The following is an 18,268-nucleotide window of genomic DNA, read 5'->3' as shown; positions in this document are numbered from 1 at the left end:
AAAGAGCTCTCAAGCGATGTGTATTCCCGGGGTCCTGCACTGGACTCACAAGTAGTTCCCAGCAGAGATAAGGTTATACATCCAAGTTCAGCAGGCGCAGCTCCAGCATCTACCCCCATTCACCAGTAACACCGTGCTTCACATTATGAGGTGCTGACCAATCCTTCCCTACGGAAGCTGCGTTGGAAATTCTCAATAATGAAAATATGTATCTTGATGTCAACACAGTAAAGCACTGTGAGGTACAATCAGAGGGCTTACCAGCTGTCGCAGCTACACAAGTTACAAGAGAAAACACTTATGTGAACATAATTTACGGCTACTGCTGGGAACTGGCACAACAGGTAATTAAAGATCTCCACTATTCAGTACTTCACTTACAGCAAACATCCTCTGTTACTGATCTGTAATTTCACATTATTCAAAATAGGGCTTGCCTGCTGTACCACTGCAGATGTTCTTAAATAGCACACTTCCAAACAAATACGTAATGATGATGAATTTACACAATATACGATGAACTGATCTGCCTTAGAGCACTCAACACCGAAGCACACAATACAGAACTGAAGTGATGACTTTTCACATTTTAGGGTTAATTACAACAGATGCTCTAGAGAGATTAATCACCTAACCAAAACAGGAAAAAGGAGTAAAAGCCAACCAACCAGACTTCAGCAACCCAGCAACACCTCCAAGTCAACAGTAAGGTCAGTATTGCCAGGCAATTTGAAGCAAAGCAGATCAGTGTCGTGCTCCTCTGATCCTTTCCAGAAATACACCAAGTAAAAAGCCCAGTTCAACCTACAAGTACTTAGTGCTACTGGATGCTCAGCCAAAGACGTAATGCTGGGAACTGAAGGGCCTTCAGGCTCTTGGGGAACAGTCTGCTTTTTCAAAAAGTAAATGAGATGGTAGACATAACAGAACACACAAAAGGGAGATGGACAAGGCAAAGAGAGGGCGTTGTAGAAAGTTAGATGTTTCCTGAAATACCTAATTACAATTCAAAATGACCGCAGAATTTACCTTGCCCTCATCCGTCACCTTAGAGGGGGAGGAGCTTCTTGAGCTGCTGTTCATCATGGGAGCTGCACCAGATTCTGGATCTGTGGGAGGCCAGAGAACTGATTTGGACTTATTCTGACTTGTATACTCTCTGAAGAAGAATACAAAGTCCTCTACCCACCTCCCCCACAATTTGAGACTCTCCGAACACACTTGGGTCCCTTACCAGAGGCAGAGGGTTTCCCAGATGCCTCAGATGACCATCGAGGACGAGGTAGAGGCCCATCCACTGACCCTTGAGAGAAATAACAGCCCTTGCATGAATTTTTCAGAAGAAACCAATAGTGGACAGGCCAGGTTTCAGTTCTACCCAGAAAGCAAAATTTAAAATGGGTCTCCCAATACGTATGAGGAGAAATCACTAACAATTTATGCACAAACTTAAAGAATTAAAATAAGAACTATCTTGGATTGAAAAGACCTGCACGTTAATAGCACCGGTCAGGTACTTCAAGCTACAGGCAATTGTATAGGCTGTTTTTGCAGTCTATATGTAATCTGACTTCCATATCTTACCAAGTATTATAGACATATTTATGATTAGAAACAGACTTATAGCATTTCACATTAATGAGAAACAGATGTACACTGCATAAATTATATAGTTTTAAGGCTGCTTTTATATTATTCAAGAGAGGAACTCAACAGAAGTTTAAAGATAAAGGCCTATACTTCACAGCAAAAATCTGAAAAGAAACAACAGTAAGAATAAATGATATTTATATATTTGTTTTACATATATATACTTATACATGACAAATAGTATTGTTGTAATAATAAATAAATGCTTTTTGTTCTAAAGCAAATCTAAAGTAGACTATTTATCCACCAAGACAAAATTAAGAAATTTCCTTCTTTATATTGGACAGACCCAAATTCTCAACTGCTGCTTGCATCAGAATTATCAAAGAAGGAAAAAACTCTTGAAACAGTTTACTGCAAGGTAACACGTCAATGCTCACCAAATTCACTTCGAGGCATCTCTCTTCGGTTAAGCGTAGCAGACAGAGGTCTTGCGGGTGGGTCTGCTGTCAGTGGCGGGGAGCTTTCTCCACCACTCACAGGAGAGGGGCCAAAAGAGCCATTCTGGCTCAGAGGACCTGAAGACAACGGGCAATAATTACCACTTGAAGTGAACCTTTTTTTCCCTAAGTTCTTGGGATTATTTCTAGGGCATCATAAATATTACACACATATTCAGAAATAAAAAGTAATTTAAACACATTTTTCACCAAAAAATAGACTGCAGCCCTTTAAAAGTGCTCCCTACCTCTCCGTGGAAGGTTCTGTGTGTTGGGTCTTCCTGGCATTGGTTTTATAATCACAGGTTCTTCTTGCAGCATTGCCATCTTTTGGGTTAGTTCCAGTAATCTTGAATATAGAGAAAGAATGGATTTAAATATGAAATAGAAAATTAATTCCTTATTGGATACCACACAGCACAGCCTTTAGAAACACTAAAACACACTGAAAATATGTTTTAAAATCACATACTTGTGTCTCAAGTTGGCAGCTTCTCTTTTCTCTTCAGCTATAGCTCTTTCTGCAGCACGAGCTTTGAGCTATTGGAGAAAAAAAATATCCAAAATAAGCTGTGGTAGACGACACACAAAACAAAGAAAAGAAAAAAAAAAAAAAACTTACCCAGTTATCGTGAGCTTTTTTCTCATGAGTAGCGATCTGAAAAAGACAACACATCAAAAAATATGTTCAGAGATTCATTATAATAATATGTATTAGAAAGCAAAGAAGTCTGCTGCTGTAGGGCAGTATAATTATTACCTGGTTTTTAAATGAGCGCTCTGTTTTCTGTAATTCTTCCTCCATTTCTTCAATTCTCCGCCTAAGAATTAAACTTGCTTTTATCATTTAGAGCACAACTGAATAATATTTTAAACAATCTCGCCACGTTCCCTTTACTCTAACAGTTACAGCTGTACCCTTTCAGACTTCATCCATACGTATAAAAACACATTCTACATGGCTGTAATAAGAGTACACTGTGATCAAAACAAACACTGCATAATTTCCTTATTATTTAATAGCTGGAGATTCTAAACTGATACCTTATAATTTCCTTACCTGTTCAATATGTTCTCAATCCCGCTATAAATATTTTTCTCCATAAAGCTTTTTCTTCCTTTAATTATATCCACAGAAAATTTCTCAGAGCTATGATTACTGGGTCTATCAAATTGCATGATCATTTTTTAAAATTAATTAATTAATTAATTTTATCTTTGGCTGCATTGGGTCTTTGCTGCATGCGGGCTTTCTCTAGTTGCAGCGAGTGGGGGTTAGTCTTTGTTGCGGTGCAAGGGCTTCTCATTGCGGTGGCTTCTCGTTGTGGAGCACGGGCTCTAGGCGCATGGGCTCAGTAGTGGTGGCGCACGGGCTTAGTTGCTCCGCGGCATGTGGGATCTTCCCGGACCAGGGCCTGAACCTATGTCCCCTGCCCTGGCAGGCGGATTCTTAACCACCGCGCCACCAGGGAAGCCCCGGCATGATCATTTTAATGGTTTTTAAATACATCATACAGCAAACTGCCTTCCAAAAAGGATTTCTCCGATATATAAAACCACTCAGAACTGCTGGCATGAACCAATTTCCCCTACAGTCTTGTCAGTATTGGGTGTAAGGAAATTTTTGTTAATTTAACACTTTTTCCTTTGTTAACTTAAAATTTATTTTTTCTCATGTTAATTAAATGTTTTGACCACTTATTTCTGCTTCTGTGCCATTTTGTTCTACACAGTGTAAAACGGTTTTTTTTTTAAGCCAACTGTAGTTTCATCAGCCACTGACACCCTCCTCAGAAGCTGAACTCACTTGTAAGTTTTCACTTCCTCTGCCGCCAAAACCGCCTTTTCATCTGCAGCTGACAGCCGCTGCTCTCTTTCTTGCCGCTCATACTCTTCTTGACTCAATTTCCTAAGATAAAATCAGTTGTCAAATGAAAGTGTTTCTCTTGCTTTCCCAGCCGTCTGTCTGAATGCCTCGTCATTACTTCCCATCCTCTCTAAAACACACATACAAACCAGTCATAGGAAGGAATTCAAACCTGCCACTTAGGGATAAAAATCAAACTCTGGCCTGTTGGCAAATCACCTGCGTTTTTAAACTTCTCCTCATAATTCTCTACTCACTAGTAAATGAAACAAACAAATGGAAAAAACACTCTGTGCCCCATGGGCAAGTTTCCTGTGTTTGAGACAATGAAAGCTCATTTTACTTCAATGTGGAAAGCCGGGGCTGATCAACCTAACACAATTAAACTTATTAGGATAGAGCAGGGAATAATTATTGCTCTTATTTCTCCCATGGAAAGACCTGTAATCACTTCTCTTACTTCAATCTTGGAAGGACTGTTTCTCAATCCAAGGCTGGTACCATGATAATTAGCCCCCAAAAGCCTTTGAGATCGTCTTCTAATTGCGCAATTAACCACAGATTAATTCCACGCTTCAGATGTGGAACTCCTACTGCCTATTTCAATAGAATTGTGATTAAAGGAAAGAGAAAAATCTTAGAACTGGCCATGTCTACTGGATAGAAAAAGAATCTAAGCTGTCCCATAATCAGAGTATCATCTACTGGAAACTGGTTTTAACCTACTAACCTTGGAGCTCAAGATATCAATCTACTATAACAGAGATGGCAATGGTAGCAACATGGTTTTAAAATGCTATTTTCTTGTTACCCTTGTACTTCTTTGACCATACTTCTGATTCAAAAGAAACCTGAAACAATTTCTATGAAATAGAAGCATAATCAGAAGAGCTATAGTAAAAACAGTAATCAAAGAGAAAAAGGGTTGTATATTCTTTTGTAATTGTCCATTCAATACTCAGCATATGTCTTATGAATAGCTACAATATACTTTACCTAGTAAGATGCTGAAGATAAAAATATGGGCAAAGTACTTATCCCTACACTGAGTTCACAGTTTAAAGTGTAAACGATGTACCTAACAACAGAACAGTCCCTAACCCAGGAAGAGATGTGAGAAAACTGGGTCTTGAAAAAAGATCAGAGAGAATTTTGCTTCCAGGAATGAATGAGTTAGTCTGAGAACACAGAAAACAAATAGAACATTCGACAAAAATATAAAGAACATGCTTGAAGGCATCAGAGAGCTAATATATTAGCTAGTAAGCTAATATATTAGCTAGTAAGCTAATATATTAGCTAGTAAGCTAATATATTAGCTAGTAAGCTAATATATGAGGCCAAGATCTAGTAAAAGAAGGCACTTTTCCCCTAGGTTCACCCACGCACTTAAGACAATGTAGAGATATAAGGAGGCTACTGAATAGAGTTTTCAAAATATTCCTGGCTGCATAGAAAATGAAGTGGAGCTCAGGGCTACCAGTGAGAGGGACCCTAGTAAAAGCCCTGGGCTTTAGGCTGAGGCTAGAAAGAGCTGTGCACTTGGAGTAACAAATGAGCAATGCAGTGTCCTTTGAAGGAACTAAGACCTTTTTCTTTTTTTTTGGCTGCGATGGGTCTTTGCTGCTGCGTGCAGGCTTTCTCTAGTTGTGGCGAGCGGGGGCTGCTCTTTGTTGAGGTGCGCAGGCTTCTCATTGCAGTGGCTTCTCTTGTCGCAAAGCACAGGCTCTAGGCATGCTGGCTTCAGTAGCTGTGGCATGCAGGCTCAGTGGTTGTGGCTCGCACGCTCTAGAGCGCAGGCTCAATAGTTGTGGCACACGGGCTTAGTTGCTCTGCGGCATGTGGGATCTTCCCGGACCAGGGCTCGAACCCGTGTCCCCTGCATCGACAGGCGGATTCTTAACCACTGTGCCACCAGGGAAGTCTGGAACTAAGCCATTTTTGGATGACCTCTATTGCTGACTGGATTAAAATAACGACCACCTGCTAGAAATAAACTCAAATCTTTTCTCTAGGAAAACAACACCATTCTTGGCCTCCAATTCCCTCTACAATGTTTGCCACTCAATCAAAACTGTCTAGGCACCCCACAAGACACTGTGATTAAAATCTAAAAGACAAGAGGAATGACCCATCGAGGATCCACATAATGGAATTATCACACAGACTTTAAAATAACTGTGACTTACATATTCATGGAAGCAAAAGTCAAGATTACAAATTTCAGCAACGGATTAGAAACTACAAAATTGAAACACAGTAACTGGAATTAAGAACTCAATGAATGATTTCAGTAGCAGATTTGATAACTGAAGTGAGATGTTAGCACACTGGAAGACAGGTCAGAAAAAAAATCCAGAATGAAGCAATTATAGGTAAGAATGTAGCAGACATAGGGGAAATTATTTTAAAAAAGGTTTAAATGGAATCTCAGAAGAGAGAATGAGGCAGAATCAACATGTGGAGAAAGACCCCAAAGTTCAGGAGGTGCTGATGACCTCAAACAGCATAAATGCAAAATAGTTAGGGAAGGGGAGGGGAAGGAGAAGAGAAACACAAACCCAAAACACCCACACCTAGACACCTCCCAATAAAACTGCTGAAAAACCAAAAGAGAACTTTTAAAGGCAGCAACGGCAGGGGTGAGACATCTGAACAGGGAAAATAAGAGTGATACTGGATTCCTTAAAGAAACTTCAAAACCGGAAACTAACTGGTTATCTTTAAAGTGCTGGAATTAAATAACTGCAAAACTCCCAGAGCCAGCAGAATATCCTTAAAAAATGAAGTCAAAATAAAGACGTTTTCACACAAAGATAAGTTGATGAAATCTGTCGCTAAAGGACATTCTTCAAGTAGAATGAAAGTGATCCCAAATGGCAGACCAAAGGTGGAGGAGAGGATCAAGAACTACAGGAACTACAGGCAGACCTCAGAGATACTGCAGGTTCGGTTCCAGACCACCACAATAAAGCGGAGAAAGAAAGTGAGTTTCGGAATTTTCTGGTTTCCCAGGGCATGTAAAAGTTATGTTTACACTATACTGTAGTCTATTATAAAGTGTGCAATAGCATTATGTCTGAAAAACAACATACAAGCCTTAACTGTCAAATACTTTACTGCTGAAATATGCTAACCATCATCTGAGCCTTCCTAATCTTTTTTTTTTAAATTTTATTTATTTATTTATTTATGGCTGTGTTGGGTCTTCGTTTCTGTGCGAGGGCTTTCTCTAGTCGCGGCAAGCGCGGGCCACTCTTCATCGCGGTGCGCGGGCCTCTCACTATCGCGGCCTCTCTTGTTGCAGAGCACAGGCTCCAGACGCACAGGCTCAGTAGTTGTGGCTCACGGGCCCAGCTGCTCCGCGGCATGTGGGATCTTCCCAGACCAGGGCTCGAACCCGTGTCCCCTGCATTGGCAGACGGAATCTCAACCACTGCGCCACCAGGGAAGCCCCATAATCTTTAAAGTAACATTAAAGATCACTGATCACAGATCACCATAACAAATATAATAATGAAAAAGTTTGAAATACTGCGAGAATTACCAAAATGTGACAGAGACGCAAAGCGAGCAAATGCTGTTGGAAAAATGGTGCCGAAAGACTTGCTTGACGCGGGGTTGCCATGAACCTTCAATGTGTAAGAAATGCAGTATCTGCAAAGCGCAATAAAGCAAAGTGCAATAAAACCAGGTATGCTTGTATAAATATGTGTGTAAATCAAGTGAATACTGGCCGGGAAGCACTGTAATAGACAATAAAAACATCTTGTGGAGTTTAAGTATACAAAGAATTAAAATGCAGGAGCATCTTAACTCAGGAGGGAGTTAAAGCCCAGAAAGAGGTAAATCTACTGACTGAGTAAGTCCAGGATACATGCTGTGGTCTTTAGGGTAAGTATATGAAGACAAGTAAAGCAACCAATAACTACCAAGCTTACACAGGGGAAAAACAGAATTATTAAAAATATTCAAATAATCCGAAAGACAGAAAGAAGAGAAAAAAGAACATAGAACAGGCCATCAAATAGAAAGCAAATACCAATATGTAGATTTAAACCCAAATATACATTTAGGAATTACATTATAAGGAAAAAATGAGTACTCACCTATTTATTTATTTATGTCACAACTCACTCTAGAAAAGATTTTAGGGAACATAAATATTTGAGTAGGCAGGAGACTGCCAGGTGGAAATAATGTAAAAGGACATTTTTACTACAGAAAAAGCAGCATGCATAACTACACAGAAGCTCAGAGTGGCACGAAGGAACTGTGGTCAGGTCAGGCTGCATCAGAAGGAGCTGCAGGAAATGCACCTGGAGAGGCAGCTCAGGACAGCTGAGGGGCCCTGTGTGCCTGCCGAACAGTCGGAAATTGACCCTGAGGGAATGGGGGGGCCTCCTCGACAGATTTTAAACCACATGATGATATACAAGGACTTGTATTTTAGAAAGTTCCTTCTAGCAGCTGTAGACTTGGAAGAAGAGGTGTAAGAAAGAGAAACTGGAGACAGGTGATTAGTTAAGGGCTGGCAGAAAAGATGACTTGGGCCTGAGCACATACAGTGGCTTTGGGGATGAAGTACATGCAATTTGTGCCCTGACATGGTGACTGAATGGATGCTGGAGGAATTGAATAAAACAGTGCCACACTGACTATATCATAAAGAAAGACAATTGCCATTTAGGTGATTCAGATGACTACTGGTGGCAGAGAAGTGCCTTTCCCCGCCCCCGATATTTATTTATTTATTTATTTATTTGGCTGCGTGGGGTCTTAGTTGTGGCAGCCGGGCTCCTTAGTTGTGGCTCACGGGCTCCTCAGTTGTGGCATGCGAACTCTTAGTTGCGGCATGCATGTGGGATCTAGTTCCCTGACCAGGGATCGAACCCAGGCCCCCTGCACTGGGAGTGCGGAGTCTTATCCACTGAGCCACCAGGGAAGTCCCCAGAGAAGTGCTTTTTAAATAAATAAATAATAAATAATGAAATGGGAAGTATTTATCTGAAGCAAGTCAGGTATTTAGAGCTGGCCTGAATAAAACTTGGAAAATCTAAACTAATTTCTTGGTGAGCAAAGAATTAGAGAAAAAGTTAGTGGTATGGTTCCAATGTTTAATGGCATCTGGCAATAGCACCCTAAGCATATGAAAAAGATTAAATTTGCTTAGCAAAATAAGCCTGCTCATAGGCTGCTATAAATGCCAAAGAGAGAAGTATAGGAGCAAACACAAATAGCAACTGCCACCAATAAACTATTTCAGAGGATTCAGGTATTTTTGGCGGAGAAAACTTGAACTATGAAAGTATATCTTTCAAAAGATATCTAACTCCAAATTTGAGATGTATATTTCAAAAGATTAATACCTAAACGTACACATGAAACAGGTATTTCTTTCTTTTTTTTTTTTATGGTTTCCATATGGTTGTCATTTAGAACACATGCAGTTAAAAAGTTAGGGGCATGTGCTATAGAGTCAGAAAAACCTAGTACAAGGCCCTGCTTCACTACGATGTGATACTGGGTGCTTCACTACGATGTGATATTGGGTAAGTTACTTAGTCTCTCTGAGCCTCAGCCTCCTATACTTAATATACAAATAATAATTGTACCTATCTCATAAGTTGCTCTGAGGATGAAACAAGCATTTCTATATTCAAAACTCCCAACAACCTTGCCACAATTACATATTATATATGTATAGTCTGAATATTGACTATAGTAAGTCCAAAACTTACAATACTGTCAGTACCTAAGTACTCCTTTTGAAGTATTTATTCTATTTAAAATCATGTCATACAAATCACTCAGGATTTTTAAAGGCTATATTAAAAACTAGTAGAACAAATGCAAGACAAATCAGAATGACATAACTAACAAGAGCAAAAGAAAAGTGGAGTAAGTGATGGAGCCTCAGAAAGGGTATGAATCATCAAAAGAAGCACTTCCACAACAGCAACTGTTAGTACCTGTTAGTTAGTAGCACACTGGGAGTGCAGAGTCTTATCCACTGAGCCACCAGGGAAGTCCCCAGAGAAGTGCTTTTTAAATAAATAAATAATAAATAATGAAATGGGAAGTATTTATCTGAAGCAAGTCAGGTATTTAGAGCTGGCCTGAATAAAACTTGGAAAATCTAAACTAATTTCTTGGTGAGCAAAGAATTAGAGAAAAAGTTAGTGGTATGGTTCCAATGTTTAATGGCATCTGGCAATAGCACCCTAAGCATATGAAAAAGATTAAATTTGCTTAGCAAAATAAGCCTGCTCATAGGCTGCTATAAATGCCAAAGAGAGAAGTATAGGAGCAAACACAAATAGCAACTGCCACCAATAAACTATTTCAGAGGATTCAGGTATTTTTGGCGGAGAAAACTTGAACTATGAAAGTATATCTTTCAAAAGATATCTAACTCCAAATTTGAGATGTATATTTCAAAAGATTAATACCTAAACGTACACATGAAACAGGTATTTCTTTCTTTTTTTTTTTTATGGTTTCCATATGGTTGTCATTTAGAACACATGCAGTTAAAAAGTTAGGGGCATGTGCTATAGAGTCAGAAAAACCTAGTACAAGGCCCTGCTTCACTACGATGTGATACTGGGTGCTTCACTACGATGTGATATTGGGTAAGTTACTTAGTCTCTCTGAGCCTCAGCCTCCTATACTTAATATACAAATAATAATTGTACCTATCTCATAAGTTGCTCTGAGGATGAAACAAGCATTTCTATATTCAAAACTCCCAACAACCTTGCCACAATTACATATTATATATGTATAGTCTGAATATTGACTATAGTAAGTCCAAAACTTACAATACTGTCAGTACCTAAGTACTCCTTTTGAAGTATTTATTCTATTTAAAATCATGTCATACAAATCACTCAGGATTTTTAAAGGCTATATTAAAAACTAGTAGAACAAATGCAAGACAAATCAGAATGACATAACTAACAAGAGCAAAAGAAAAGTGGAGTAAGTGATGGAGCCTCAGAAAGGGTATGAATCATCAAAAGAAGCACTTCCACAACAGCAACTGTTAGTACCTGTTAGTTAGTAGCATAACTACTATGCATAACTACTATGGGGTAGCATTACTACTACTACTACTACTACTACTACTACGCTACTATAGTAGCATAACTACTACGCTTCAAGTAAATTACAGGCAATAATTGCTGACAATTAGTTAAAATGGAAAAAAAAAGGCAAGTTATGGGAAACAGGGTTGAAAGGAAGAAAGACATCTATACTAATTATAGACAGAAAAAACTATAAACAGTCTTTAAAAAAGACAAGATTATCTATAGTAGTACAGACATTTAGTTAGATGACAATATTGTTAACAATGAACCACGAAAACCTTACTTCTGCAGAGCCATCTCCTTCTGCTGATAGAGCTCATTCAGAATCTCCACTTTCTGCCTCAGTGTTCTGCATTCATCTTCCAGTACAGCTTTGGCAGACTGCAGGGAATTGCGATCCTCCTCTAATTTCTTTATTTGGTCTGTAAGGGATAAAACATTTGAGCTTTGTGTGCACAAGAACTGGAGAACTTGCTGAGGAGGCCAGCGTTAAGGGGGGTGAGAACATGGAAACAGGAAGCCACTCTTTATTTTTCCGGTGGCAATTTCTTTCCAAGAAGCAACCTACCTTCCAGGTTACATTTAGTGGACATGGAGGCTCTAAGTTTAAATTGTAAAAGTTTTAGATCCTCTTCAACTACTGATATTGCAGTCTGTGTCTAAAATTTGCAGAAGAGAGAAACAGTCTTAAAAGTGAGGCATAGTAAGAATTCACAGGCACTTATAGTACTCTATAAAAAGGATTGTACCCGAGAAATGTCCATCATCTGCTTAAGCTGCTTTTTCACCTTCTCACTCCGGTCACCTAAAAAACGAAAGGATTTCAGTGCTCTTTCCTTCCTTGCTGCTTAACTATATTTTCTTGATTTCCCCCCCAAAATTATCACGTTCAAACATTCAATGAAAAAACAAACTAACGAAAAGAACTGATTCAGCTATTTGACTTCTAAGAGATGTGCAAACTTAGGTTGAAAAAACGAATTCCCAGTTTGTACAATGAAAACATTATCCATGCTGTACTTGAGCAAGAAGGGATATGTGAAGTAAAGCTCCTTCTTCTCTCTCAGATCTACCTGCCCCCACCCAGTCAAATATCTTATTTAGAAAGACTCAATCCTCTGCTCTCTCCTTGAATCTGCTACCAGGTGTAGTTTAAAACACCCACAATGTGAACAATCTCCAACCTGGGATAGAGTGTCTACAAACATTTCTCTCATCAGTAAACACTCTTTCCCTTTAGCCTCCACTCTAACTGCTTAGTTAAGTTTACGGCTCCAACCACTCGGTACTTTTGAAATTGGTTGTGGCCCTAAAACCACAGAGCTACAGAAATGATAAGCGTGAAGTTCAGAAAGAAGTTTCTCGTACTGAGGGGTGTGCAGTACACAGAGCTGGGAGACAGGACCGATGCTGCTCTGGCTCCAGTGCATGCCTACTGCTGTACCACAAGCCAGCAACCCACCTCTGCCCAACGCATACAGACCTGTATCGTCGTCCCTTGGTATCCACAAGAGATTGGCTCCAGGACCCCTCCCCCACCCCCCACGGGAAACCAAAATCCGTGGATGCTCGAGTCCCTTATATAAAATGGCACAGCATTTGCACATAACCTACACACATCTTCCCACATACTTCGTCTCTAAGTTACTTATAATACCTTATACAATGTAAATGTTACATAAGCAGCTGCTGGCATGCAGCAAAATGAAGTTTTGCTTTTCTGAACTATCTGGAATTTTTTTTCTCCAAATATTTTCAACCTGCAGTTGGGTGAATCCACGGATGTGAACCCACAGATTCGGAGCGCCAACTGTACAAATTCAGTGACAGGCGTCTACAGCTTTAACCCTAAAGAGGAAATTCAGACCGTTGAAAAAAGCATCAGTGTACTTAGAGACTAGAAGGCAAAAAGAGGGCCAACCTCCCTGAAACCAATCTTACCTCCCACTTCTCCATTTGCTAATTCATCTGATTCATTTCCTCCTTTATTTTGACCCTCAGATTCAGATTCACAATCTAACTGATTCAACTGTGTAATGCAATTAGTCAAAGCCTAGAAAAGAAGCAAAAGGGTATTTATTAGAAAGAGCCTCTCAATTTCAATTACCCAGATTCATGAGAATTCACGAGAATTAAGCATGTATTTAGGAGAATGAACTCACATTAATATTATCATCTTTGTGAGTGAGAGCTACTTCCAAATCTTTCTGAGACTTCTCAAATGATCTGATCTGTTCACTGAGCTCAGCATGTGATTTACTCCAGTCTTTGATTTCTTGCTGCAACTGGAAAGTTAAAACACATGAATTTCTAAACGTTAATGGCTTTTGCACTGGAGACAGCAAGACCACAAAAAAGGAGCCAGGGAAGCAGCGAGCCATGCTTCTCCTTGGCTTGTCATTAGGGACTATACTATAGCCTTGGTTAAGGGAGAGGGGAGAGTGACTCTATCCCTCAGAACTGCAATAAGAACCTAAGAGCTGTCAAGGACACTGATCTAGCGTATTGCATCCTTCAGAAAATTGCAGCCGTTCAAATAATTCACTTCCAGTAGGAATAGAAGGGCACGTCTCACTGCCTACCAAGTCCAGACTCCCGATCATGTAACCGTCCCTTGGTCAGAGAAACAGTAACTGCTCAAAGGAGGGTAATAAATACCTAATTCTTTGGTCTAAGAAGCAAGTCCATCGCCCTCTTGAGGCTATTCAAGTTAATAATTGGCTGGTGCTGGATGAGACAAAGACTAAACATTCTGATAGCTGCAAGGAATTGTACAAAAGAACAGAAAACCTAGCACAGATGGAGAATGTACACATGTACTCAATTTGGGGAGTGCAGTTTAAACTCTGCATATCTAAAAATTGAATCCTGCATACATACTTCATTTCCTTAAAAACCATATCCAAGAAAAGATATTCAAGAGGTAATGGTATTTGGTTTTCTAGTTTACATAATCTATGATGTTAACTTTCCTTTACCTGCTCTTTCTTCTTCTTAAGTCTAGCATTTTCTTCTTGAACCCGATGGCATTCAGACTTCACTTTCTCTTCACTAAGTTTAGCTTCATTAAGGGCAATTTGAACCTAACGCAAAACACTCGTATTAGTGCAATAATTCCAAAGAAAAACACAAAAAAAGTTACTTTCCCAATTAGACATACGGTTTTTGTCTTTTGCATTTTCTAGCACACATCAAATGTTTGCTCCTCAAAATACTAAGACATCATATTAATATATCTTGCAGGAACTGTAGAGAGCTTTACCTCTGAAAATTCTGAGGCATTCACTGAAATAACATCTTTTAACTTCTCTACAGATTTCTTGTTTTCTGATATCTGCCATGGGAAAAAGAACACAAAAATGTATTAGAATTTCAGTAGAAACACTGGGATATATGATAAAAAGAAGAAACATTAACAAAACACATCCCAGAGCCATCCCCTAGATAGCAGGTAAAAGCAGAGGATCCAGTCTTGGCCTAGGAGAAAAGTCAACAATGTAAAGACATGAGGAAAGAAAATACTGAAGGCATAAATAGTTCATACCATCCACAACTTTCCTAGTTATGAAACAATGGGGTACATGACGAGACAAAAAAGTCAAAGGAAAGAAAATGAAAAAAAATCAAGTAAACCAGTTCAAATCAATGATTTTTCCTAGTGGTAGAGAAAAAAATCCCAAGGTCACTTAAAACTTCTCTTGCTAAACTAAAAATGGCTGGACTTGAGAGGGAAGAGCCAAATCTCAGATACAGAATTCCAAAATGTATCGAGGAGTCTGTCAAGGAGATGGGGCATAACTCTTCACTCTTTAACTGTGGGTTGTGCACAGTAACTTCCTTCCAAAGAGTACAATATGCAAGGATGGAAAACGGGTAACTTTATAGCAGAGAAACCTGGCAAATACTACCTCAGCCAGGTGATCAAGCTTAACTGGGTGTGCAATATATGGGAACCCTCTCTACTATCTTTCCAACTTTTATGTAATTCAAAAACTGTTCTAGGGACTTCCCTGGTGGTGCAGTGGTTAAGAATCCACCTGCCAATGCAGGGGACACGGGTTCGAGCCCTGGTCCAGGAAGATCCTGCATTCTGCGGAGCAACTAAGCCCGTGCGCCACAACTACTGAAGCCTGCGCACCTAGAGCCCATGCTCCGCAACAAGAGAAGCCACAGCACTGAGAAGCCCGCGCGCCAAAATGAAGGGCAGCCCCCGCTCGCCGCAGCCAGAGAAAACCTGCGCGCAGAAACGAAGATCCAACTCAGCCAAAGATAAATAAATAAATAAATAAATAAATAAATAAATAAAAATTAAAAAAAAAAAAAACTGTTCTAGCATTTAAAGTTTATTTTTAGAAAAGAACCATGCAAAAACAAATCAAAACAAAGTACTAAGACCACTCAAAGGGGCAACTATTTCTTATTTGCTCTACATGTTTCAAAGGGCAGAGCCAAGCAATATGAAAATTACCCAGGGCTGAGGACAAAAATACTTCCGAGGCCTGTAAAATTAATAACTTGGGGTATTAGCATTTAAAATTCCACGAAAATGCATAGAAGTAGGCTCAGCTTCCCTGACTCCCAATATTATTCGAGTTAAAGCATGGGAAAATGCAGAGTTCATCTCACCCAACCTACAAAATAGTTCAAAAGCCAATTTACAGTAACACCTGACAGCAAAACTCTTACCAAGTCCTGATTCTTCGCATTCTGTTCTCTCTCAGATTCTAACATAGCACGCAAACTTTTAGCTGTGTCACCCAGAATTTCATTAGTTTCTTCGAGATTCTTGATTTTATCCTACAAAAAAAGGTATTAATAATAATTACTCATTATTTTTCTTTTGTCTTTAGAATGTAATCTCAAAAAGAGAAGGGATTTTTACCTTAAATCTAATTGCTTCGTCAGAGAGAATCATGTTTTGTTTCTTGGTTTCTTGAACATGTTTCTTTGATTCCTTGATCTAAATTTAGAAACATAAATTATAGTGCTACCAAAACTTATCTCCAGGACTTCCCTGGTGGTTCAGTGGTTAAGACTCTGCACTTCCACTGCAGGGGGCACAGGTTCGATCCCTGGTCAGGGAAGAACCCACATGTCGGGCCATACAGCCAAAAGAAAAAAAAAACTTATCTCCAAATAGGAGATCCCTCAGAGAAGAAAGCAGTACTTTACACATATGATGATTGCTTCACATTTGGACAGTTTGCAGGAGATTAAAAAAAATTTTTTTAATATGATTTAAAAACACCATAACAACTGAACTATAAGACAGGAGGAAATAATTCGAGCTGGAACCACAGGGGGAAAAAACTAAAAGAATAATTAATACCTTCTGCTCATAACTTGATAATTTTTGTACAAGCTCTGCATTTTCTTTCATGATATTCTTCAACTTCTCAGAAATTTGCTGTTCAGTGACTGAAAAGGGGGGGGAATCCATAAAATCATCAAAAATTGAATTACCCAATGCATTAGCAGCAAAGACATGCTATCTGGCACTCTGGGGGAAATGAACTCAGCGTAACTATTATGACTTTAAAAAGCAAACTGTAGTTAACAGCACTAAGGGTGTAAAAATATTAAAATTTAAGAAAAACATAATAACCCTTACTTCAATGAGATTCCAATTTAAATTTATTTCAAAGACAGGAAATACAGTAAAATGTTTTAGCTCAATGTCTTTCCCTTTCATGAGCACCTTTCTTCTCAGCAAATGTGATCATTTCAAATATATGCCATTTGTAAATAGAAATAGAAAATGCAAGCATACTGACATACCTCTATTCCTCAAATTATCTACTTAAATACGTATTTACTGTACTGAATAAACCATTAGCACAGGAACACTGTTCACAGGTAATAAATTGCACTACTTCAACATTCAAAGTCAATCTGCCCAAGCCGAATCCTATTCTCCCTGCTGCCACCTCAACTCCTATCTCATCTACTAGCATCACCATCTACTCTGTCATCTAAGCTAGCAACATAGGATTAGTAAAATGTTCAGGAGTTAATAAGTCAATCAGAGATCAGAAGTCACCATATCTACTGTTAGGTTACACAAAACTCATATCAAATACCAATACTGAGGGAATAGTACAAATAACAAAATAAGCCTGAATATTTACCTTGATATACTCTATTCTTTACCTAAAAGAGAGAAATAAAATTAAATTTGATATCAAGACATCTTATTAATAGACATATTATAGTTCTTAACACAATAGTCAAATCATAACAGAATGAAAATTTAATAATGGTTTGGTTCAGCATAAGGGGATTAAAAAATAAGAAAAGGCTAAAAAAAATTTCAAATTTAATTGGTAGTGATACTTCATTAATAGTTTCTGATAGATAAAAGCACTAAGGTAAATACCTTATTTTTGCAACTAAAGATACGTTCACGGGGACTTCCCTGGTGGTGCAGTGGTTAAGAATCCGCCTGCCAATGCAGGGGACACAGGTTTGATCCCTGCTCCGGGAAGACCCCACATGCCATGCAGCAACTAAGCCCATGCGCCACAACTACTAAGCCCGCGCTCTAGAGGCCGCGAGCCACAACTACTGAACCCGCGTGTCACAACTGCTGAAGCCTGCGCGCCTAGAGCCCGTGCTCTGCAACGAGAGACGCCACCACAATGAGAAGCCCGCGCACTGCAATCAAGAGTAGCCCCCGCTCACCACAACTAGAGAAAGCGCGCGCGCAGCAATGAAGACCTAATGCAACCAAAAATAAATAAATAATTTTTAAAAAAAGATACGTTCATGTATCTTTTCAATGAGCACCAATCTTAGAGCACTTAAGTTCCATAATGGAAAGGGATTATTTTATATATATGGAAGTTGCTAAGAGAGATCTTAAAGGGGGGAAAAGGGGAAAAAAGATCTTGTAACTATGCGTTGGTGATGGATGTTAATAACTAGACTTATTGGCAATCATTTTGCAATATATACAAATATCAAATTACTATTTGTACACCTGAAACTAATATAATGTTACTAGTCAATTATTTCTCAATTTAAAAAAAGTGAAGAGGAATAGTGGTTTCATATTAAACATACTAATGCTTCACTTATCCAAATCATTTATTTGACAACCCCAAATAGCCAGAATGAGATCTAGAAACAATGATAATTGAAAAAGACTCTGAGGAAACAAAATTAAAGGCATGATTGTTGTACTAAGATATGCCTCTTTCATCAGAAAACATCTTAGA

At 39.0% G+C, this 18,268-nt stretch overlaps 1 protein-coding gene and 1 non-coding gene across 9 annotated transcripts in view; one reads left to right on the top strand and one right to left on the bottom strand.

The window, feature by feature from the left end:
* MIA3 (MIA SH3 domain ER export factor 3) overlaps positions 1-18,268 on the bottom strand; it is a 78,718-nt gene that overhangs the window by 24,570 nt on the left and 35,880 nt on the right. For all 8 annotated transcript variants that reach the window (XM_055084036.1, XM_055084034.1, XM_055084035.1 and 5 more), the window contains 19 exons: positions 17,180-17,201; positions 16,381-16,469; positions 15,934-16,011; positions 15,738-15,848; positions 14,314-14,385; positions 14,030-14,134; positions 13,214-13,336; positions 12,993-13,104; positions 11,801-11,856; positions 11,620-11,710; positions 11,335-11,473; positions 3,898-3,999; positions 2,851-2,911; positions 2,713-2,748; positions 2,563-2,630; positions 2,339-2,439; positions 2,031-2,168; positions 1,235-1,303; positions 1,030-1,109 (listed from right to left, as the gene is read on the bottom strand). In XM_055084036.1, coding sequence (XP_054940011.1) covers positions 1,030-1,109; positions 1,235-1,303; positions 2,031-2,168; positions 2,339-2,439; positions 2,563-2,630; positions 2,713-2,748; positions 2,851-2,911; positions 3,898-3,999; positions 11,335-11,473; positions 11,620-11,710; positions 11,801-11,856; positions 12,993-13,104; positions 13,214-13,336; positions 14,030-14,134; positions 14,314-14,385; positions 15,738-15,848; positions 15,934-16,011; positions 16,381-16,469; positions 17,180-17,201 — 1,653 coding nt within the window. The remainder of the gene's footprint in view (positions 1-1,029; positions 1,110-1,234; positions 1,304-2,030; positions 2,169-2,338; positions 2,440-2,562; positions 2,631-2,712; positions 2,749-2,850; positions 2,912-3,897; positions 4,000-11,334; positions 11,474-11,619; positions 11,711-11,800; positions 11,857-12,992; positions 13,105-13,213; positions 13,337-14,029; positions 14,135-14,313; positions 14,386-15,737; positions 15,849-15,933; positions 16,012-16,380; positions 16,470-17,179; positions 17,202-18,268) is intronic.
* TRNAG-UCC (transfer RNA glycine (anticodon UCC)) lies at positions 16,063-16,135 on the top strand. Its single transcript has one exon. It is a non-coding gene; the product is annotated as a tRNA-Gly (tRNA).

The sequence above is a fragment of the Physeter macrocephalus genome, chromosome 4 (assembly GCF_002837175.3).
Source record: "Physeter macrocephalus isolate SW-GA chromosome 4, ASM283717v5, whole genome shotgun sequence".
Lineage (NCBI taxonomy): Eukaryota > Metazoa > Chordata > Mammalia > Artiodactyla > Physeteridae > Physeter > Physeter macrocephalus.
The sequence above is the reverse complement of the archived record's forward strand: the minus strand, read 5'-3'. Positions and strand labels throughout refer to the sequence as shown.